Genomic DNA, 23837 nt, shown 5'->3' with positions numbered 1-23837 from the left:
GTGCTCTGCTCACTGCACAGCAAGGCGACATGCTGGGACGTGGCCCAAGTTGCCACTTTTCTGGTTGCACGAAGGAGAAGTCCACGTGGCTTCCTTCCCTGCCTTCCTGACCAGTCCTTATTGTGGTGCTGGGATGAGACCATGGGGGTCTCCTGGATGCTCCCTGCTCTGTGGGCGCCATGGGGCTCCTTCTGCAGGGCAGGCTCTCCCGGCCTGGCTGTCCTGCTCAGTCCTAGATCTCTGCTCCGTGGCCTGGTGGTGCCACGTGGAGGTTGGCCACGAGCCCACAGTGTGGGGACCTTAGTCCATGGATGCATAGCTGGCACCATCCTCCCCTGGGGACCCTCCAGCCACCACTCCTGAAGTGGCCTGGTGCCCCCAGCACGGCCGGCGAGACGCGGGTGTGGAGGGCAATGTGGTCGCAGGTTGTGCCCGACCCAAGTGGGTATAAATGCCGTAGTTACACGTCTGGATGCTGTCGCTAGTTCGAGTGTGTATTTAAGGTGGTTTGCTTGTTCACACGTGTGCACACGAGTTTTAACTCCGGGCAGAGGGGGCACTCGTGCTTCTCCTAACGCATCCCGATGCACTCCATAACTAACTAGGCTTTTCCTAGTTGACTTTTTGTAGAAACCGTTAAAGGCAAATTAGGTTACAGTTGTCCCAGAGGTTTTTGATGAGGTCTTTGGTCTGTGGCAAAGTTCAGTCTTTAAAGGGCTGTTTGGCGCTAAGGCCGGAATGTGATCAGGGAAACCCTCGTCATGGGAGTCCCGAGCGTGAGCCCGCCAGGAAGGCCCGTGTGGTCCCCGTTCTTCCGGCTGCTCTGGGTGTCTCGGGGGTGCCTACCGCCCTGTGTCTAGGCCTCCCTGCAGTCGCACTGGGCTTACGCACTAGTGACCCAGAGCTTTGTGAGGGTTTCAAGGAGTGGTTCTTTCTGCCTGGGGGCTGGCCACGCCTGCTGTATCTCCCAGGAGAAGGAGGGGCATCTGGCGCCTGTGCTGAGAGCAGCATTCGGCGTCTTCGTAGGCGGTGGTGCCAGCCCCGCTGGTGGGTGTTGGTGGGTCCCCGGGAGCCAGCCCAGGCAGGAGGAGGGGCTGGGGGGACCTCACAAGATGTGAGGTGTGTGAGAGCAGGTGTGTGAGAGCAGGTGTGTGAGCAGGTGTGTGAGCAGGTGTATGTCAGGGCATGAGAGCAGGTGTGTGAGAGCAGGTGTGTATGGTCTGTAATGAGCGTGAGTGGGGGCTGTGTGTGTGAGGATCCCCTCTGTTGTTGTGGGGGTGCAGCCACCCGCGCTCCTGGCCACATCGTGTGGCAGGGACAGTGTGTGCGGGAGCCCCAGGTGCCCTGTGATCTTTCTGTCCGAGTCTGACCACAGCCGGGCAGAGCCGGCGGGGCTGCGTTCTGAGGGCTCTCGTCATCCAGGGTGCAGCGGCAGCCTGGCCGGCACCCGCACCTCCTCTCGCGCCCTGGTCCAGGGCCGTGGCCACGGGGCTATGGTTTCTACTTCCTTGGCGTGCTGGTTCTGAAAGGTTTCTGGAAATTGTGCAGACACAGACACCGCCAGCTGGTGGTGTGGCTCACACACGTGCAGGTCGTGATGCGGCGTGGAGGAAAGATGTCTCCGTCGGAGTTTCCCGGGGTGTTTGTGGGAGGCGGTGGGAGCGCACATCTGTCCACTGAGACAGCCGCTGCCCCTTGCTCGCCCACGTCAGCGTGCCGAGGCCTGACCTCCACGGACATTGTTCTCAGGCAGCCCGCTCTGGTGAGCGCTCCGCAGGGCCTGTGGCTGCGCGGGTGGGGGAAATAGCTGGTGCCCCTAGGACAACGTCACCTGTGACCCTACGTGAGACTGACGACTCTGAAGCCACGCTCATTTCCAGTGAGCCAGCATGCAGCCTCGAGAAGGCTTTTTCTTACGCTGTGGTCTCAGATCGAACACTCGCCCCCCAGTTGTAAACTACGGGACATTTCGAGTGGTCTTGGGGTCTGCCCGTGTCCCAGAACCCCCTTCTCCTCCCCAGCTCAAGAGCTTCCCTTTACTGATGTCCCAGCATGCGCCCTGGTGCCCACTGGGGAGATGAGGCTTCAGCCCAGCCAGTGGGGATTCCCCTCCCTCACTGGGCTCTCCTGTGGGGACCCAACATGCTCTCCAGGCCCGGCATTCGAGAGACGGGGCGGCCAGTGGGGGCTCAGCATGCCCTTCCTGGGGCGTGGTGACCTGCGCTGGACAGTGTGCAGAGGACCCAGCATGGGCAGGAGAGCCTCTCCGCAGGCCCCCACTGGGCTTCCCGAGTCAGACCAGAGGCCTTGTGCCCTTGCCGGGAGAGGGTTGTCACTGAAATTTCCTTTCTCCAGGTTGGTGGCCAGTCTTTTCTTGTGCTTTGCCCCAAACCATGCCTGGGTTCTCCCAGCTCAGCACTGAAGTGACATCCAGAAAGTGGGCCCAGGTCCCTCCCCAGCAGGGAGGGTATTCTGTTCCAGATCCCGCCCTCTGGCACCCATGGGTCTTGATGGGAAGGGGCGCAGGAGTGGGTGGGTGTGCAGAGGATGCTGCTGGACGAGGTCACACAGGCTCCCTCTTCCTCCTCCTGTCGCAAGGCCGCCTACACGCACGCCACACACGCTTTGGAGAATGTACGTTTTACGCCTGCTTTGTTGAGATGGAACTCACCAACCACTCAGGTCATCCATTTCAAGTTCAGGGGTCTTTGGTCTACTCGGCTAGGCAGCCATCTCACTAATTCAGACATTCCCAAACACCATCCACCCCATTCTCCCAGCCTGGCAGCTTCGAAGCCACTTCCTGTCCATGTGGACCCGCTGGTTCTGGACGCTGCCCTGCCCGGAGCGGCGGTATTGGTCCCCGCTGTGTCTGGCTTCTGCGCTGAGCGCATGTCTTCAGCTGTGTCCACACAGGATGTGTGTTGAACTTCGTCCCTCTCGAGACTGCTATTGCATTCCATCATGTGGATGGACCACGTTGTGCTAACCCACTTGCAGTGTGGACATGGGGCTTGTGCCCACCTTTTGGGTCTGGTGCTCTCTCAAACACAGGTTTCTCTGTGGACGTGTGTGCCCTTCCCTGGGCGTTGCCCGGGTGTGGAGTCCTGGTCGTTGGAATGCCACGTTCAGCCGTGTGGGGACCAGCCAGGCTGAGCCCCATGGCAGAAGGCTGATTTCTTTCTCCTCTGGAATCTCTTCTGTAGGAAACAGGCTGCTTTGAGCGGTGTTGGGGGGGCCCCTGAGTGTGAGGCTTGGGGAGTTTCGGGGATTGAAGGAAGTGAAGACCGGCTGCGTGGAGGCGCTCCTCCTGGGTAGCACCCCCCAGTGCCGCCGACCCCGCATGCTCGAGAGTCGGCACCCTGTCTCTTCCGTGGCCCCCACAGGAGTGTGGAGGGGCCCCCTGTGTACACCCCCCCCACTGCTTTCCTTGACAGCCGCCCCGTGATGGCGTTCGGTGTGCAGCCTGCCCTCACGGCCGGCAGACAGGTGGGGAGGAGACCATGTGCACGTAGCCGTGGGCCCCGGGAACGTGTGTTCCACCACGCAGATGTGTGATTCGGTCTGATCGGGCCTCTGCTGTTTCCATCCTGCCCGTTGGCTGCGTGACCAGCAAACCGCTTCAGCTGATGCTGTGACTTGGGAGGAAGGCTGGTCACTTGGCGTCTGCGCCCCTGCTTGCCAGGGGGCTCGAGTGGCTGTGTCTCAGGAAGCTCTGATGCTCCCGTGGAGGCTGGGGGCCCCACGTGTGGCCCCGTCCGGCCCCAAGCCGCCCCGGGAGCTGTGTGACTAAGAGCTGGGCTCAGAGGCTGCGCCAGCCACAAGCCAGCCGTGGAAGCCTCCGGGCGGGCGGGTGTGGTGGGGAAGCCTTTCCGATGACTCACACTGCAGGGAATTCCCTAATGATTCGGAATATTTTTACTTCTGGGCTTGTGCACAGTTTCCTACCGAGGACCCAGGGAGCTCTTGATAAGGCTGGGGCTCCCAGGCTCGTTTGGGGCTGGCCTTTCCCGTCCCCATAGAGTCTGGGCCTTTGCTTGGCACCCAGGCCAGGCCTGCCTCTGGCTGGAGCTCCACAGAAGCCGACGCCCAGAGGCCGGATGCCCAGAGGCCGGACAGCAGGGCCCGCACCACCAGCTCCTGCTGGAGACCAGCGACCCTTCCCTCTGGCGCTGGTACACGTGGGAAGCAATTTTGTAATTTCCTAGCGTCCACGATGGTGAGCCACGTTGAATGGCCTCAGTGCTTCCGTCTTCGGACAGTCCGTCTGTGTACACTTCTGTGTCTACACAAGTGGAAGCAGCTCATTTAGGACCCTCAATAGAAACAGGCCACACGCCTGCCCCCGTGGGCTGTGACTCAACCACAGATACAAAGACTCAGGGAAAACAGGGCCAGAGCCCAGGACCGTTCTCAGGTGGGCAGGAGAGTGCAGGCAGCGAGCTCCTGCGCCGCGGGCCTTCCAGAAGCCGGCATTTAACGGGAGCATCTGGGTGCGTCTGTTTGTGCTCCGTTGACCTGCACCTAGCAGGGCTGGCGTGTGGGGGAGCTGAACGTAGCGTGCACCGTGGGCCTGTGTGGCTGGCCGGCCCTGAGCCGACGCTCTGACAAGGACTGGGACCCACCCGCCCAGGAGGGGCTGGAGTAGGAGGGGGCTCTGCTGTCACATTTGGCCCACGGGCCCCACAAAGCACCCCGTCAGCTTCGTGACGCAGATGAGCCCACAAGGTGTGTTCACAGCGAGGCCGGGTCTGCTCTCACCCGCCTCTCAGAGGGAAGATGGTGGGCGCCGGGTCCCTTTGTTGCTGAGCGCCCTGGCCCTGGCCCTCCCTGGGCCTTGGCTTCCCTCCTGCCCCGACCCCGACGGGAGGCCCAGACACTCGAGAATTCCTCAGGAAAGCCTGAGCTGTGCTTTCCACCAACAGACGGAGACCGGGCAGCAGCCAGAGCTGCCCCCAGCCGTCCAGGTTTGAGACCTAAAGCTGCGTTTCTCTGAAGCTGTTTTAAGAGGCACCGAGAACATGAGAGACTTACTTACAGGAAGAATAATTTCGATTTCCTTAAGCGAGGGGTGGGTGGGGCCGCAGCCCGCGAGCCCAAGGCAGGTCTGGCCTACGCGGCCTAGACAAGCCTGCCCTGTCCCCACGTGGGGCACCTGGACCCCCATCCCCAGCTCACAATCATCCGTCAGCTTGGGGGGCTGGGGGGGTTAAGGATGCTTCTGCGCTCTGGAAAGTGAGCGGCTTTGTGGAAGTCTTGGTTGGTGCCTTTGAGAACGGGACGGTGTATTTTTAGTTTCCAATTATGTTTTCCTGGAGGAGACACGGACACTGATCCATTGGGCCACTGGTCTGCATTTTATCACCGAGTGGGTTCATCTGGTGGGTAATTTGCTCCGGGACCTTGGGTGTCCCGAGAGGCTGGTGTGGTCCTGGCAAGCCGACGCTGCTCTGGGCTCTGTGTGACTCACATTTCCTCCCTCTGTCTCCACCCTCCTCCCCTGCCCGCCCGCACTGTCAGGCAGAAAGAGGAGATTTTGTCTAATTTATTTATAATTTAGGATCTGTAAGACACATACATCTCTTCTTTGGAAACAGAGCAGGAGCAAAAACTAAGTATGTCTCGCTGTAATTGTTCGTTTGGGGACAGACTTCATAGAAGATGGGGAAGGGGGAGACCTTGGCAAGAGACTGACCTCAGTTAATTCAAAGTAACTACCCAGCCGGTCCCCACACAGTTGGCCGGCCATAGAGGGGCTTCCAAAGGCCAAGTACTCGGTTTGCAGACGTTCCTGCCAGTGTACTTCTCGAGGCTCCCTCCCTCGCAGGCCTGGGCCTGCAGAACACTGAGCCCTTTCAAGGCCTATTGGGAGCCTTTTTACTTTTTTTTAAACATGCAAACGGCCACTGGGGTAAGGTTAAAAATACCATGTTTTGCATTTCTGTATCCTGATGTGGCAAGAAGTCGTCACAGAAAGGATTTTATCGTTTAGCTGGCAGTTCCTGTGGGCAGAGGCAGGACCGTGGCTCCTGGGCTCTCACTCGTTAGAATAACTCTGCTCCCAAAACATACAGGCTTTGCAGGCACCCTCATTCGGCCCCTGCTCCCAGTGTTTGCACCTCGAGGCTGGAGTCACTGACAAGAGCCAGGACACACACCTGGGTCCAGGTCTGAGGACCATGCACTTTTTTCCAGGTCCTGGCATTTCTGCTGGGCTCGCACTCCCTTGACAAAGCTTGGCATGTAGAAACCCTCCCACATCTGGTGTGAGGCTGGGGCGGCGTGCCTGTGGACGTAGGCAAGGGGGCAGATTTCTGGGGCACTCGCTGCATGTGGCTCCCTCTCGCAGAGCTAGGGGCCTTCAGGCTCCGCCAGGCTCCCTGCCCCCACGTCTGGGCCTGGCACGTCCTCTCCGCCGGTGACCCACACACCACTGTTTGCTCTTACGAGTTAACAGCCAGGATGGCCTGAGCTAGTCAGAGGGCGGTGGTCTGTGGGGTCCCCTGTGCCTGGTGAAGGCACACGGTCTTGTGCGGTGGGCTTGACCAGGCATCCAGAGTGACCAGCTTCCCTCTACCCCTTTCTTCTAGACGGTCACCACATCTGGGAGATGGAGGCGAAGATGGACAGAGACCTGTGCAAGCCGGTAAGTACGGCCAGACATACAGCCCGTGGTGGCACCGGCTGGCTCTGGAGGCTGGGGGTTTCCTGCTTGCGGGAGCGACGAGACATACCAGATGGAATAACAGAGCACAAAGCGGACACTGTGGTAAAGCGCTTCCTGAAACAAGTGTTCTCAGGACACAGCCTGCTGGAGGGCAGGACCCCTGCCCCCAGGAGGTGCTCCGTCCCCTGTGGGGACCGTGGGCTCACACCTGAGCCCCCCCCGGTGATCGTTGTCACCAGGGGTCCCGCGGAAGCCGCTGTTCTGAGTATGAGTGGGCACCTCACCTGCCGCAGCATGCCAGGCTGCGTGAGGTTCCACCGGCGTCCTTGGCACCCATCACGAAGTAGACTCTTGTTTTGAATATGAACTAAATGTGAAGTCAGGTTTCATGGTGCCACTCAGATGTGTGCTCATTCCCTCTGCCAGTTAGCTGGTGTGCTCGTAGGTGCCGGCAGGCCGCGGAGCAGGGGCCTGGCCTCGTGGAGGCCGCCGCGCGGCTCTCAGGCCCACAGACACCCGGCGTGCATGCACCCACGCGGACACCCAGCCTCTCACAGCTCCTTGGTACTGCTTGCGCATGTGGGTACCTGCAAGGTCTTCCCTGCCCCCGTGGTTGTTGATGGAGGAGGGAGGATGGTCGTCTACAGGTCTGCAGTTCATGCTAGCCGGCACACCGTTCCTCATCCCCGGACCTTTCACTGGAGCCTTATGTTTAAAGTGGATTTCCCATAGACAGCAAATAGCTGGGTCTGACGGTCCGTCTGTTCAGTGGTGTATTTAGAACATTGGTGTTCAAAGTGATTATTGACAGAGTGGGATTAACCTCTCCTATCGCATGTGAGTGTGTTTTGCTTGGTCCCAGAAAAGCAGCAGGGGACTTCAGGCTGACCTAAGACTGTGGCCAGCAGGTGACTGAAGAGGTTCAAAGTCCTCCCAAGCTCTGTAGCTCAGCCCACTGACCATGGTGGACGGGCGTGTGTGGCCCCTAGCTAACCCTGCTGACCATGGACAGGTGTGTGTGGCCCCTAGCTCAGCCCACTCACCGTGGACAGGTGTGTGTGGCCATTCTCACAGTGCAGGGAAATGGGAAGTTGGCTTACTCAGAGATAGTGCTCAGGGCAGGAACATACTGTTTTCTCAGGGCTCCCGGGGGCCTTGGGGTGTTGTAGCAGGGTGCACAGGGAGCCTTTGGGTGGTGGGATTTCTGACGCCATTAGGTAGGTATCTCTGCCCTGCGGCTGGTGGGACTCTGAGTCACGAGGGGGACCCCCAGCCACCATGGAGGTAGCTGTCTGACGGCTGCTCACTCACGGCAGGCCCGGGACCGCCCGGGTCCTCACAGGTGGCTCTATCAGGATGAAGCATCTCTACTTGGGACTTCAGCTTCCTTTTCCAAAGCTCTAATCCAACGGGTGTCAGATGGAAAAGATCCCTCCCTGGCCCCAGGGGGAAGCCTGTGCTCTGGAGCTCGCTCCCTTCCCGTGATGTCCAGGCCTCCTCCTGCACTCGGGACCTCACACGCGCACACACGAGCTTCTTCGGGTTCTGTCCCGTTTCCCGCCTGCCTGAGAAGCCCCTGGCTCAGCAGGCCCACCAGGTGCAGCCAGCTCACGGGTTTGTCGTAAACAGACACCTGGCAGTAGGACAGACAGCTGCAGGCCGCCTCCAGCAGCCTCCTGCATGCGCCCCAGCCCGCGAGGGGGCCCACCCGTCTCCCCGGAGCAGGGAAGAAGCTGCAGAAATCTGGTGGCTTTCCATATTGAGACAATTCCTGCCCAGTTTGCAGGCTCAGCTTGAGTGTCATTGACTTTTCTACTTATTTTGAATAGTTGTGTAGTTTAATGGAAGCTTAACAGTTAACGATTGGGGGTTTTAAAAGAAACATAATAGTATGTGTGAATGAGGATGTACTTTAGATTTACTAGCCGTTCTTCTTATCTCTTAATTGAGGTTTACTTTTAAGTATTATTTCTAATCATAAAGGAGTATGGTGTTCATTGTGGAAATTTTGAAAATATAACAAAGTATAAAAAAGAAAGCAGGCACCTTGTGTAATTTTATCCCTGCTAACGTTTGGTCCTGCCAGGCTTTCCTTGGTGTGTGCGTGCGTGTGCATGTCTGTGGGCGTGTGTGCATGTGGGTCTGGGTCTGGGTGTGTGAGTGCCTGTGCATGTCTGTGTGCATCTGGGTCTGGGTGTGTGCGTGCGTGTGCATGTCTGTGTGCGTGTGTGCGTGTGGTCTGGATCTGGGTGTGTGAGTGCGTGTGCATGTCTGTGCGTGCGGGTCTGGGTCTGGGTGTGCGTGTGCATGGCTGTGTGTGGGCCTGGGTCTGGGTGTGTGCGTGCGTGTGCATGTCTGTGTGCGTGTGGGTCTGGGTCTGGGTGTGTGAGTTCCTGTGCATGTCTGTGTACATCTGGGTCTGGGTGTGTGCGTGCGTGTGCATGTCTGTGTGCGTGTGTGCGTGTGGTCTGGATCTGGGTGTGTGAGTGCGTGTGCATGTCTGTGCGTGCGGGTCTGGGTCTGGGTGTGTGCGTGCGTGTGCATGTCTGCGTGTGGGCCTGGGTCTGGGTGTGTGCGTGCGTGTGCATGTCTGTGTGCGTGCGTGCGTGTGCGTGTCTGTGTGCGTGTGTGTGTGTGGGCCTGGGTCTGGGTGTGTGCATGCGTGTGCATGTCTGTGTGGGTCTGGGTCTGGGTGTGTGCGTGTGTGTGCACACATTCACACGCACACACATGCACTCATTATGTCCCAGGCAATTTGTAAACAAAGGATTGTGCTGTATGCGTGGCTTATGTGCTGTTGTGAGTGTAGACGGGAGTTTCTTAAAGCAAGTTGCGTGGATGCGTCGAGTGCCATTTGTAATCCCTGCTTTCCCTGTGATGACAGATGTTCTGTTCCTGACTCTTTCCTGCATCTCCCTTCCCTGCTCCCACGAGGACGGTGCTGTGCACAGTGTACCTATTTGGAAAGCTAGAGCATATCGGCCTGGGCCCGCATCAGAACAGGGCCCCAGTCACTGGAATTCATAGAAACCAAACCACAAAGTCGAACCTGGTCCGGGGGCCGCCCTGTCCTACCCGGACCTCCTGCTTCTGCCCGTGTGACGCATCATACACACTTCTTGCAGACTCTCCTGTTGACGGCTCCTCGCGGCTCAGTTTATGTTGACGGCTCCTCGCGGCTCAGTTTATGTTGAGCCTCTGTGTAGGCAGGACCTCCTCTCTGTGTCTTCCCTTCGCTGCTTCTGTGGGGTCTGACTCCACGCACTCTGTGCTCCACAGGGGCTTGCTGTTGGGGAGGGCCGGCATCCCCTGCAGGGTTCTCCCATGTCGTCGAGTCCTCAGACGTAGTCTGTCTGCCCTTCCTGCTCCCGTGCCGACGGTGAGGCAGAGACGCAGAGCGACCCGGAGCCAGGCCCTGGCCACGCGTGCCCCCGCCCCGTGGGACCCGCGCTTTGCCCCACTAGCTCCACGTCTGCAGGGTTCTTCTTGCTAAGGGGACGAGATGCGCAGGCGGAAGGAGATGCGGCTCGTTGCCTCTTCCAGACGGGACATGGTCATTGAAGCACTGAAGCCGCTTTGGAGTGAGCGTGGCCCCAGGGGGTGGAGCCCAGAGGGGCCCTGCTGTCCGTGCGCACCCTCGGCAGCAGGCTTCTGAACCTCAGTTTCTTTGTCTATAAAAGGAGAAGGTTGGGCCTAAAGTTCTCTTCAGTTTTGTTTTAACATTCTTAGGATTCCATTACTAACATGATTCAATCCATTTTGCTATTAAACTGGGTAATAAGCTACAGCTTCTTTGACAAAAACCTGATTCAATGGATTTTTCTTGTTTTCTCTACTTGCTAACTTAAATCATTGGACAAAAAAAAAATCGAAGAAACATTTTGGATGTGAAAACCTGTCCCGCAATGTGAAGTCGAGCACAGCGTGGGCACCTGTGGAGACCTGTCCCCTGACTTTGGCCCCTGGCGTCAGGCAGAGAGTGGTGCGCACACTGACCCTGCTGGGACCCGGGCGGCCTGGCCCCCGGCCCGTGTCTCCCGTAATGCCGCGCGCCCCACCTGACTCATTTCAGACCTGTACTCGAAGGAGCATAATCTTTGTGACAAGGTTGCCAATTTGCGCTTTAGACTGTGAGAGGTTAACAGCGCCCACCATAAGCCATTCTGTCCCTGTTTGTGATTTCAAACTGTCCACGCCTCTCCCAACCTGCTCACGTTGCGCTCACCCACCTTCCATCTGAGGGAGTCTGGGAGGCCGTGGCAGGCGTTGGGCCTTCGTCACAGAACCGGTCCCCGAGACACGTCTCCAGGAAGCACCTCCCCCGGGTCTTCATCGCGTTACCTGAACAGGTGCTCACCGTGCCATCTGTGAGCCCAGTGAGGGACTGTTTTAGTTTCCAAAGGTCACTGGCCCTTTTGGTTTGGGCAGGCAGACGCGTGGGGGGTCTTTCGAGGACCTCTCCTGCCACGTGGCCATTCTGCCCTCAGATGAGCACCAGCGGCTTCGCACGGGGATGAGTCGGTGGCGTCTGAGGGGAAGCCCCAGCCAGCCCGCTGCCCCTGCCCCCCAGCGCACACCACCTGTCAGCTCCGGTGCTCAGGCTGCCCACGTGGGGCTGGCAGGTTCAGTCTGCACGCACATGCGCCTGTGTCACAGGCAGGCTGTTTGTGGGCATCTTCTCCTCAGCAGCTGGGACAGCCACTGGGGAGCTCTGGAGGGGCCGCGCGGGCGCGCCGTGTCTGAGCCTCTCACCGTCTCCCTCCTCTCTGCCATTTCTCACCAGAACTCGCTGGTGGTTGAGATCCCGCCTTTCCGCAATCAGAGAATAACCAGCCCTGTGCAAGTCAGCTTCTATGTCTGCAACGGGAAGAGAAAGAGAAGTCAGTACCAGCACTTCACCTACCTTCCTGCGAACGGTAACGCTCTCTTTCTAACCTTAAGCACTGAAAATGAACCAAGGGGGCACTTTTTCTAAAAGACACAGGAATGCCAAGATGTTGTCGCCGTGAAACTGTGTGGTTGCCTTGTATGTTTAAGCTGCATTATCATCCCGTTAGCAAGACCGTGTCTTCAATTCTTAAAAAAAGAAGTGAAGCTTTCCGTGTATTTCCCTTTATTACTGCTGTGGGTGGGGGCTGCATATTGGGGTAATTACTGACCATTTTGCTGGCTGCTTGCAAATATAGAACAGCCCAGGGGGAGAAAAAGTACAGCCCTTCTGTGCTCAAAAGCTGAGGTGGTCTAGGTGTGTGTTTAAATTCTATAGATGTTTAAGGTGGAAAAGCAAAAAGTTATAATTATTTTGCAGGTGCCTTTAGAAATAAACCTATGCTATTGAGCCTAAAGGCTAGTGCTTGATGTGGTCATTAACTAACATTAACGATTTCTGTGCTCATGTTAATGCCCCACGTCACATTCTTCTATGAATAATTGCATTTCCTTGTGACCATGAGGCTTTCAGGCCCGAGCACCTTTTACTCAACTAAATACTGTCCTCGCTGAGACTGTTTCTACACCTTGAGGATAGATGCTTAGGACTTAGGAAAATCAGTTTGCCTTTTCTGCTTCTTAAGGTGTTTCCTTAAAGAAAATACCATGTGTTTGTTTTTTTTTTACCCCCAGAACTAGTAGAAAATAAATGTGCTCTGCCTTGTCCTCAGAGCATCGCCTGGCGTTCTGCCTCGCGGGCCAGGGTGCGCGCTCAGAGAGCACGGGATCACTTGTCATCCTGGGTTCGGTTGTGTTTTGTGTCAGCTCAGCTCAGCCAATAATCGTTTTGTACAGTAGCTCTTCTAAAAACTTGGGAGATTCGTATAATTTAAGAGGGAAATTAGTGATACACTAAAAACTATTGTGAAAGCAGCCACGTTGCTTTCTTGGTAAAATCAAGATTCTCTGAGGGTTTAGTTCTCTTTAACCATAACGTGTCATTTACAAAATAGACTAGATCGTAGGAAGGCCTAGAAGAGCTGCGCTGATGTCAGCTAGAATTAACTGTTTTCTGGGCAAATGTTAGCTGTGCCTTTGAAGATTGGAGTAACGCGATCTTGTTGTAAAGTCACCACCTCAAGAGAGGGGACGCAAGCTATAGGACTGCTTGTGTGTGGAGTGTGTGCATGTGCGCGGCTCCCGCGGGTTGGGCGCCTCATGCTCTGTGACCCTCCTGGGCTTGCGTGTGCTCTGCCACGTGCTCCATCCCATCTGCGCTTGGAATGAGGGGCAATATATCTTACAAGAGAAAATATTTAGTCATTTTTTAAAAATGTAATGATTTTGTCCTAATTAAACTTCAAGCGTGGTTGACCAAAAATTGAATGTTTTAAAGAAAACCAGGCTTTATAAGAAAAATTGCTTTTTAAAGCAGTTTAGAAAATATCTCTCACATTAATGTTTTCTGCAGTCCCAGCACCGAGCAGTAACACGCTCTCCCGTGTTAGCAGGAGAGGGCCTATGCCTGTGACCTGCACCTCTTACAGGAGGGGACACAGCCCAAAGAACATGTTACTAAGATACTGGGGTGCTGAGGGCTCTGCATGTGCCATCCTGTCTCCCCGCCCTGCAGTGGGAATCACATGCTGCAGCCTCACCCCACAGGGACCTGACTGCCCTCTGCCCCGGGACCCCGTCCCCACGAACTCCGTCTGCCCCGGGGCCCCGTCCCCACGAACTCCGTCTGCCCCGGGGCCCCGTCCCCACGAACTCCGTCTGCCCCGGGGCCCCGTCCCCACGAACTCCGTCTGCCCCGGGGCCCCGTCCCCACGAACTCCGTCTGCCCCGGGGCCCCGTCCCCACGAACTCCGTCTGCCCCGGGGCCCCGTCCCCACGAACTCCGTCTGCCCCGGGGCCCCGTCCCCACGAACTCCGTCTGCCCCGGGGCCCCGTCCCCACGAACTCCGTCTGCCCCGGGGCCCCGTCCCCACGAACTCCGTCTGCCCCGGGGCCCCGTCCCCACGAACTCCGTCTGCCCCGGGGCCCCGTCCCCACGAACTCCGTCTGCCCCGGGGCCCCGTCCCCACGAACTCCGTCTGCCCCGGGGCCCCGTCCCCACGAACTCCGTCTGCCCCGGGGCCCCGTCCCCACGAACTCCGTCTGCCCCGGGGCCCCGTCCCCACGAACTCCGTCTGCCCCGGGGCCCCGTCCCCACACTGTTTTCTGTCCTCCTCACACCCGTGCTCTAACCCTTACCCCATGTGGATCCCCCATCTGTAGCTGTTGCTCCTCCCTAGACATAGTCTGTCCATCGAGCACTGGCCAGTCTGTCTGCCTCCATCAGGTGTCAGCATCATCCGCACTTCTGTTCTTGAGATTTGCTCCCACCCCTGAGCGCCCGAGGCATCCCTGCCGCCGGCCCTGCCCTGGCTTCCTGGGGTGGCTGGTATTGGGTCTGGCCTGCCGGGGGCGGGGGGATTTGGGACCACACCCACGCACCACTAGACTGTAAGCTCCCAAGAGCAGGGACCTCGGCTGGCATCTGACGTCACGGCTCAATCGCAAAGACGACCCTTATGTGGTTTTAAAAATAAACAAGAGAACGAATGAAAAAACTAGAACTCGGTGTGTCTGGTTTTCAGTTTGGTGTTTCTCCTCGCCGCGCACTCAGCAGGCCCACCCAGGCGTGAGCAGTACGGAGACCTGTGCGCTTAGCGCCTGCGCATCTGCGTCTCGGCTTAGAGGGTACCCCCCGGTACTGCGCCAGGCTGAGCCTCCCACCTGAACACCGGATTGTCAGCTCAGAGTCAAAAGACACGTGCCGTGTGGACGGTAGCTTTGCAGGGACAGTTGGTTAGAAAGCATCCGACGGGTTCTGAGCTGTTTGTGGTACACTCCTTCTTGGAGGCCTTGTTTGTGAGGTGCTGCTGTGCTCACCTGGGTGGTGGGTCCCTTCACAGGTGTGCTCGCGTCTGGCTCGGGTCTGTCCTGCGTTTTCCAACAGCAGGTTCTTTTCAAGGTTATTAAACGTGCTGTTGATACATGCAAGGCCTTGGAAGTAAATCCACTTAAACCCTACCCGTAAAGTTCATTTTCATGTACAAATATGTAAAATCAAGTGCCCTTTTAGGTTTTCCATCAAAATTAGCTGCGGGTGCAGATGACGGTGGGGACCACCTCTCCTCGCGGTGGGAGACACACTGTGGGTCCTCAGAGGTATGACCCCACGAGGCAATGCCCCAGGAGGCCACCCTCACACAGAAAGGTGGGGCCGTCGCTGCCCGCACGTGGCCCCTGAGAGTGCAGGCATTGGAAGCGAGAGGATCAGAGTGTTTGTTGTTTGGGGGCACGTGGGGGGCACCCCTGTGTCACCCTCTAGTCACCTTCCCCACTTCTGGTCACAGCAGGCAAACTGATGCCCACCTTGCCCTCTGCCCACACCATCCGCCGTCTGAGGGGCCCCCCGTTTCAGTGTAATTGTCAACGGTCGGCCTGGACGAGGCCCATGAGGCCGAGCATGGAGGGCCCACAGGCTCCAGTTGGCCGTCTTCGGCTGCTGGTGCGTAGGGGGGCCCAGGACACTTGGGCTCCCTCACTGCTCTCAGGACTTGGCTCAGTGTTTGGTGGGGGACGTGTTTCCGGCTGAATGAGAGGTGGAACAGAGTCACTGCCCGCCCAGCATCCCGGGGCAGCAGCTGAAGGCAGCAGTGAAAACCTTTGGTGTGACTCCAGAAGACGCTGCAAGGTGCACGCCGGGAGCCAGATGGGTTTTCTTGTCGCTTGTCTGTCACTGTTTTTGTTTGTGCCTGAACGCAGTCTTCTGCAAGGAGAACGTCCTGACTCCGGCTGGGCTGCGTGGGCTGTGGGCGCCCGGGTGCCGACCTGGAGACAGACTCTGCCCACAGCAGGAACGGTCCACAGCCGTCCCAGCTCCCCGGCTTGAGGGAGGGTGGAGCAGACCCGGACCTGTGGGCGGTGGCTCCTGGGCTCAGGGGGCAGAGTGTCGGTCAGCTGTGGCTCCGTGGGCTCCCATTGCCGATGGCCGCCCGGTGCCTGGCACCAGCAGCAGGGACAGGAGCTCAGACGGGAAGGGGCCCGATATTCCAAGTAGGGCCTCACAGTTAGGTTGCAAAGTCTGTCTCAAGATGAGAAAATAAATCATGACACATGACCAAGTCTTGGAGAGTACGTCTTGGTGTCGGTTCTCCCCTGGCTTCCCAGAAGGGCCTTTCTGCTGACAGCTGAGCAGGGAAGGGTCCTGGGGCGTCCCCAGGATCAGGCGGGGATGGCTCTGGGGAGACAGCTTTGTTGGGGGCCTGCCCGACCTCCGTGGACGGGACACACAGTCCTCAGTGTGGGGCACTTCCTCTCACAAACCCTCTCGGGACTGTGGGAAGGAACCACCTCCACCCACCGGGAGGGAGGGAAGGTGCTCCGTGGTGGGGCCACACCCGGTGGGGATGGGCTCTGTGGGCCCAACGTGAGCGAGCTGGAGGAGTGGAGCTTCGTGCTTCCCTGCTCACCGCCGCACAAACGTGCGCTTACATTCGTGGCCCTCGTGAGACAGGGAGCTGACAGAAGACACACAGACCTCAAGAGGTGGAAAGACGGGTAGATTGTCTGTTTTCTGTTTGCGCCATTTAGTCCAAAAACAAGAGTATCCCCAGTGCCGAGGTGTCAGGCCTGGCTGCCAGCACCGGGTTCCCTGAGCAGCAGACCCCAGAGCCAAGGCTGCCGGCAGGAAGAGCCAGCCCGGAGCAGCCTGCGGGCCGACGGCCAGGCCAGTCCTCCCTCCTACTCTGTGCACGCATCCAGCTCTCGAGGGGCGGCCGGGTGTGCGGTGGAATCCTGCCCGTCGTTCCAGGGGCCTCGTCTTCACAGCAAGCTCTGCCTGTTCTCTTGAGCTTCAGGCCTCATTGCTTTTCCGAGACCTTTGCATTAAAGTTTCCTCCCAAAGTGATGACCTCCACGAAATCAGTACAGATGCTGAGTAGTGAGGCTGTCGGGAGAGGCTTCGGGAAACCACGTGGCACACCTGTCCGGGCTGGGTGGGAGGGCGCCCTCGGACAGGCTCCTCCGGGCCAGGCCTCACCGGGTGCCCGCTCCTGTGGATGAGCAAGCAAGCTTGGTCCCGTGCAGAGCTCAGAGGCCATGGTTTCTAGGACACCGTGTTCCATGCTGCGCCCTGTATTTCTCCTGAAGAGGGCCGTGAGGCACGTGAGCACATGGTCCTCGATGCAAGGCCCTGCCTTGTGAGCGTTCTCGCCCCGCCTGACAGGAGCTGTGGAGGTGCCATCTGGGGAGCCACATGGGGTCCACAGCGGGGTCCCCAGGCTGAGACCCGCCCCCGAGCCCCCTGTGCGGGGTGCTGGAGCTTTACCTGTCCCAGAAGATCTGCAGGTTTCGAATAAAGCAGATTATGTCACATTTCTGACCATGGGTGTGGAGGGGTCGGGTCGGCCCAGGTGGCCCAGTGGGTGTCCATCCTGGGGACTTCCGCTCACCCCGGACTCCCTTCTAAAGGCAAAACAGAGTCAGCCTTGACGGTGGGAGGCAGGCGAGGGTGCTGGGCAAGGAGAACATGGCCCTGGCCCACGTGGAAGCTGCCCACGGGCCTCCCGTGACCTCAGGACGCCCGCCTGCAGGCCTGCTGTGGTCAGAGGTCATGGACATTCTGGGACATTCTCAAGTGAGCTCAGCTGTGGGATAAGCGCGCACCACAAGTGAGTGTGTCGGCGGTGAGCGCTGTCTGGTGAGATGCTCTGATGTTCCTCCTCATTAGAGCCTCACATGACCCACGTGACGCTTTGTTTAGTAAGTCTGACTCTGACTCTCTTGCTATTTTAGCCAGAAGATGGGGACCCGTGCCTTAATTTTCCTTTCCCATCTTCAACCTGACATGTAGAGGTAAGGGGGGCTGTGTGTCCCCACCAGCCACAGGAGGAGCCTGTGAGGGGTTCAGGAACCATCCCCGGGCTCGGGAGGGCGGCCGGCTTCCTCCTGCGCAGGCGAGATGCTGTGACACTGGATGCAGACCGTCTCCTGCATCACCTTTTGGACAAGGCTTCTACCGCTGGTCTGCATGGTGCTGACCCCACTATAGGGTGGGGGCCCCGGGGATGAGAGGCCCCCATGGCTCAGAAGCTGGGCTCCTGGGAAGGAGACGTGGAGGAGCTTTTCCCTCCCAGGCTGCCTGGCACCCCGCAGTCCCGACACCCTGGCCACCAGCACACGCAGACCCTGGCGTCCCGACCGCGGAGAGAGGATTTTGAACTTAGACCAGAGTTGACTACGGGACGGGGAGCCTGGGTCCGAGCCTGTGTGAAAGAGCTGGAGTCGGCCTGTTGGGGAAACGCTGGGGAGGCTCACTCCACCAGGAGCCTGTCTGGGGGGATGCTGGGGGCATCTGTGCAGCCTGATGGGGCTGAGGGGGTAGGGGGGCCACAGGCCCCCAAACACAGGGATGTGCATGATGAAGACTTGACAACTGTATGATGCAGATGGGCATCCCATCCCCCGGGAGCCTGGTCTCAATAGCTGTCAGGGAGGCACGGTCCCCGGGGCTCTGCCCAGAATCCCCACCATGGGAGCAGCTGCTTGGAGCCAACACACCAGGACCGTGAATCTCGTCCCCTTCAAAGGCAGTTTTGGCGATTATTGGATGAAAACGCTCGATGCATCTCCTGGCACGTGTGGCCCATTCTGACCGTGGTCTGCAGTTGGCCTCCGTGGGTCATAGCTCCTCCCGTATAGGATCCTGGAGGAGATCGGGGCTGGCGCCCAGATCGGGAGCTGACCCTGTCCCTGACACCTGCCAACCCTCTGTCACTCGAGGACGTGGAGCCAGGACACAGAGTGGGGATGGCCACGCCCCTGTGGCATCTGACCCCAGAAGATCGGGCCTTGGTGGAAACCTGGCGTGTTCGGCGTGGATGCTGGTTAAGCTGTGTGGGAAAGACAGGGAGCAGGTCCCCAAAGGAAGAGAGACAGGATCCCGAGTTGAAATGCCCTCTGTGTGCATTCACTTGCCTCCTGGTGCCTGCGCCCCAGACCAGCCCTGGAATTCACTCTGGGCTCTGGATGCAGAGAGACGATGCGGCCTCGCCCCTCGGGGCTGGTAGTTGGGGTGGTTCCAGTTACTACTTTTCCTTTCTCGTTATTTAAAAAGGCATGCCCTGAGGTTATCATTGTGGGTGTTTATATTGGTGGTAAAACTGGGGCTTTAATGTCATGCAACAAACAGAAAACAATCTGAGCTTTGTTCTCGGGGGTTTAGAACAAAACGCCTTTTGTCCAGGACTGAGCAGAGTACCTGGGGAGGGCTGTGTGTGTGTACGGGGAGACGGGAGTGGTGGGGGCAGCTCCCGCCGCATCCTGGGCACCTCGGCATGCGTTACGATCGGCGGACCTGGAGCTCTTGCAGAAGAGTCTGTGTCAGGACGTCTGCCGTGCTCGGATCCGGAGGCCGGACGTCCCCGAGCTCAGGGCCAGTGGCTTGGATTTGGGAAGGGCGGCTTCCAGGGAGGGGGTGGTGCCACCTTCCCACCGATCCTCACACGGTGGACAGAGATCTCTCTCTTCCTCTTCTCAAAACCACATCTCTGTAGGATCAGGGCCCCTCTCCCCAGGACCTCATTTAGCTATAATTACCCCCAAAGCCTTGTCTCCAAATAAAGCCACAGTGCAGTTAGGTCTTCAGCCTCTGGGTTTGAGGGACACGATTCGGTCAGTAGCAGTGTCCCTGGCTTGTCCAAGACCAAGGAGCGGGACCCTGACTCCTGGCCCCCCATTTCTCCCCGTGCCAGCTGGAGGCAGTGGTTTGGACACGGGGGCATGTGGACTGCTCGTGTGTAACCCTCACCATCTGCTGGGTAGATGTGAGTCGGTCCTGGGGCCAGGGACACAGGCCCATGGGGGTTCCACGGCCTCAGGGCCCTGCAGTCCTGTGGGTCTCTGCAGGACTCGGGCCTCCAGGCAGAAAGCTCAGGGCGACAGAGTGGTGACTCTCCCCGAGGTACAGACGTCTCATCCCCAGCTGTGGCTGGGGCCCGTCCGCGTGTGCGGGACACGGCATGGTTGAAAGAAAAGACACAGATGGAGATGTGTGCTCTTTGCTCACACAGCCTTGGAACTGGAGAATTCTTTACAATCGCGTACTCCTGTGTTAATTGGGATCTGGGCTCCGTGTCAGGCGCTGGGGCCACAAGATCACAGACATGTTGAAGTCCAGCCCTCACAGAACGGTCTGGCATTCCGTGTTTGTTGAGTGCCGTCGTGGATTTCTGGAGAAAACAGTGGGATGAGTGAGGTGCTGGTGCTCAATGGGGCCCAGTCTCCAGACGTCTCCGTTAGAAACGGGAAGGACGTTTGTCTTCACTCACCTCAGGCCTTGGGCCGCCGCTGAGCTGGAGGGTTGGCCCAAACAGCATGTCCAAATTGAATTGCTCGACTTGGCTCTTCAGCAGGAGGACAGGATGTGTCTGACGATGGGCAGGACATGGGGAAGACACAGGAGGGACAGACACGTGTGAGAGGGGGCGGTGTCCCCCTGTGTGCGTGGGGATGGGGTCACATGCGTCTGTAACAGCCCACAGGCCTTGGGACGGCGTGAGCACCCCCAGGCAGGGATCCCATCGCCTTGCTCTGGGCCACCTGTGGGAGCTGGTCCTGGCCACCACAGCCGTCTGCATCCAGGCGGGGTCCTGGGGGTCAAGGCCCTGCTCCTGGGTCCCGCTACAGGCTTGGGGCTGCGTTGCCATCAGCCCGGGACCTCTGGCTGGCTCCGTCCCACTCCCCTGTGAAAATAGCCAGTTCACCACCTGCATGGCGTCCCTGTGTGAGAGGCAGCTGCTAACCCAAAGGCCAGGCCGTCCTGGGGAGACTGAGCCCGGCCAGGTGTGGGTGCTGCACACACTCAGTTGCAAGGGACATGCAAATGGGGTGGGGTGGGGTGTCCACCCTGGGTCCGGAGCCCTGCAGAGCAAAGCACACACTTCTTGATCACCTGTGTGAGACACAGCCGCACAGCCCAAATCTGTGAACTGCGAGGCCCCTGAACCCAAGTCAGTGCGATTCAAAAAGGCAGCCGGCCCTGCCATGAGCCCCCCAACCTCAGCTGGGGCTCCCAAGAGGGGCTCTGCTTTGCTCACGGGAACGGGAAGCCACTGCCATGGGGGATGGAGCCCATGCGCCAGACGTGAGGTTTCTATGAGCCAGGCCAGGGTGTTCTGGAATGCTCTCTGGCCCACAGACGGCCATTGCAGGGGCTGTGGGTGGCGTGGGGATCCTTTGGGGACAGGCTTCTGCTGCCACTTCATCTGCACGCGGCCCAGCTCCGGGGGCCTGGGGTCCCTGCTCAGGGACAAGGCCCCTCCCTGGGTCAGCTGCCCTTTGACCGAGGACGGGACACATAACTTTGGGAGCTGAGGGGACACCTCCTCGGCCTCCTCCACACACGCTGTCTCCGCAGAACGCAGCCGCTGTGCCAAGCATGAGCACTTCAGGGCAAACACCAGCTCCACACGGAGGGCACCCCACCTTTTCCATGAGAACAGGCTTTGTACGCGGCAGCCGCCTTCAAGATTAGCGTTAATCTTTCACACGTTTGCGTGCTGTAATAAATCTGGATTATAAACTCGCGGCTGGCGCAGGGGCGTGGGCTCCTGTCACCATCCCTCCCGCCCAGACCAGCGCTGTGGACGGCCGGGAGGGAACCAGACATTGCGTCACACCAAGCCCCAGGTCTGGAAGGAAGCTGCTCTGGGCCGTGGACGAGGCCCCGCCGCGCCGCCCGAGCTCCGCGCAGGACGCGGCCTCCTTCTTCCCTCGCTAATAGGAAACAGGCATGTTCTCGCTGGTTCTGATTTACACAGACGCTGCTCGTTCTCTTTGAAGTCCACACGAGAAATCTAATTTAGATGCCGCGTGTTCGTGCCTTTGAGCTTCTGTGGGGGCCAAGGGGGAAGCAGGCGCTGTTTCCCAGGCTAGCCTGTGTCCCGGGCCCCGCGCTCCTGTGTGTGTTGCCCTTTGCCTGCAGTCAGCTGGCTCGTCCTGTGACCCCAGCACCTGGCCCTGAGTCACCGGGGCCTGTCTTCGCCGCGACTCACCACCCGCCGCCCCGGGGGGCCCCCGAGCTGCAGAGTGGTCACTATGTCAGTTAAGGGCCCCCGCGTTTATTCCCCGAGGGCACCTGTCCCAGGGCTGCAGGCAGAGGTCTGGCCCACCTCGTGGGGACATCTGCTCCGAGAAGGCCCAGCTCAGTGGCACCTGGAGGGCTGGGCGGGCTGGGGTCCGGCCTCACGGCATCGGCTCTGCGAGGTTGTGCTGTGGGGACTTTTCCAGAAAGGGTCCCAGGGAGCCCCGTGATGTGGCAGTTCATGCTGGTGCCACTGGGCAGCTTTAAACACGTTGTAAATGACAGACGCCGCAGGGTGCGTACGAGGGGGCCGACACCTGTTCGCTCCTGCCCACCGAGGGCAGGCAGCCTCTGACCCGCCGCCTGGGACTGCTGGTTCTGGCCACTCGCTCGGCGCGCCATCGCTACGCGGCAGGTAAATCCCCCGCGCTGGCGTTTCCTGGCTGTGCGTGCACGCAGACGGGTAGGAGTTTTTAAAGAGCTCAGGGGACACCTTACGAGAGAGACGAGTTGGCCCCCGTGCCTGGCTGGAAATCCAGCGCAGCAAAGACGGAAACCCAGAAGGGTTTCAGTTTAATCTTCCAGACGTATATATATCCCTAAAATCACAAACTGGAAATTACCAAACTAATTTAGAAGTTAACCTTCACCATTCTGTTCGCCCGCACTTCACCCTAGCGTCTCGTGAATGGGGGGATCCGTGGGGGCCGGGGGTCCTTGGGGCCCCGTCAGGAGGTGAAGGCCCGTCTGCCTCTCGGGCTGACTTCATCCCCTCTGCTGTTTCTGGATTTTCAACATGCTGGAAACAGGTGGGAACAGCCACCCCGGGGAGGGGGATCACCTCCGGCCGCTGCACGGCTGCATCTCTCCACGTAAGATGAGCAGGTCCCAGCTCTGTGCTCAGCTCAACATGGGGACACCCACCTCAGTGCTGGCGGCCCCAGGGTCCAGCTCTGCGCCCCACCTGTCTGTGGATACGAGCACGAGGCCTGGGGTACGGGGCGCGCGTCAGGTTGTGCCACCTGGCAGAGCCTCTCTGAGAAGGGCAGCCCAGCTGGGGGCCACGGCCTGGGGTGGGGGCTTGACAGCAGAAATGTGCGGGCTGTTGGCAGCTCTAGGGTCTGCGTTGGTCACTGCTGGGTGGATTGGAAGTTGGAAGAAAGTCCCTGGGGGCATGGGGGCTTTCTGGAGGCCACCTGACACAGCCACAGCGTTTCTGCACGTGGACGCCAGAGCCCAGGGACACACTGCCCCCCAGGTGGGGCCCAGCCTGGGAGTCTCGGTTAGTCCCTCGTGCCCTGCTGCCCCGAGCCAGGTGCATGCCCTCCGCTGGGGCCTGGGGTCACTGCGGCCTCCGTAAGGAGTGAGACTAGCTGTTTTGGACACACAGATGGGTCCTCGGTGGCCCCGGGTCCTCCCCGAGACCTGAGTCAGCTGACCCAGAGCATGCATGATGGACGCATGGTGATAAAACGCCACCCAGGGAACAGTGAGCTCTTCTTAGGTCCCTTCTGCAGCCAAAGGGATTTCTCTTTGGACAGCCCTCTGCTGGGACTTGCCCTCAACCAGAGCCCTGACCCCCAGTCCCGGGAAAGAGAGAGAAACCCCTTTCCCAGCGAAGGAGCACGAGAGTGGTGTAGGTGCACGGGCCCCTCCTGGCAATGAGCGGGCGCTGTGGGGGCCACGCGGCAGATGCAGACCAGCCCACGCCCGCGGTGCCTGGTGTGAAGACCAGCTCTGCTGCTCCCCATGGGGCTCACCTGCCCCCAAAAAGGCAGAGCAAAGGAGAACGATCCTGTGGAGAGCCCCAGGAGCTGGGTGCTAGGACTTGGCGATTCCAGGGGAATTAGACACCCAGGAGCCTGCTGGTCACGGAGCACGGGCGCTGCCCTCGAGCTGGACGTGAGGGAACACTGGCTCTGCACAGACCTCCTGTGTAGGAAGCGCCCCTGGTCCTTGTTCACAGCTGCCGGCAGAGGTCCCGGCATAGACAAGTTTTGCTTTACTTAAGGTGAAGGCTGGGGCCCCACGTAGGAGGCCCCCAGCCTGCCACGCACCCGTCTGCGCTACAGGAAGCAGCAGGGTGGGAAGGTCTCGAGACAGCTG

The 23837-nt window shown here is 59.1% G+C and overlaps 1 protein-coding gene across 2 annotated transcripts in view; it reads left to right on the top strand.

The window, feature by feature from the left end:
* Positions 1-23837, top strand: part of NFATC1 (nuclear factor of activated T cells 1) — a 106599-nt gene that overhangs the window by 47085 nt on the left and 35677 nt on the right. The window contains exons 7-8 of one of the 2 annotated variants that reach the window (XM_028095633.2): positions 6591-6646; positions 11451-11583. In XM_028095633.2, the coding sequence (XP_027951434.1) occupies positions 6591-6646; positions 11451-11583 (189 nt within the window). Of the gene's footprint in view, positions 1-6590; positions 6647-11450; positions 11774-23837 lie in introns of those variants that run through there. The other variant, XM_088019639.1, reaches the window with a different exon arrangement.

The sequence above is a fragment of the Eumetopias jubatus genome, unplaced genomic scaffold (genome assembly GCF_037043125.1).
Source record: "Eumetopias jubatus isolate StellerSeaLion01/CBP00866 unplaced genomic scaffold, mEumJub1_p1.0 scaffold_16, whole genome shotgun sequence".
Lineage (NCBI taxonomy): Eukaryota > Metazoa > Chordata > Mammalia > Carnivora > Otariidae > Eumetopias > Eumetopias jubatus.
Note: the sequence above shows the minus strand (reverse complement) of the source record. Positions and strands in the feature narration are given on the sequence as shown.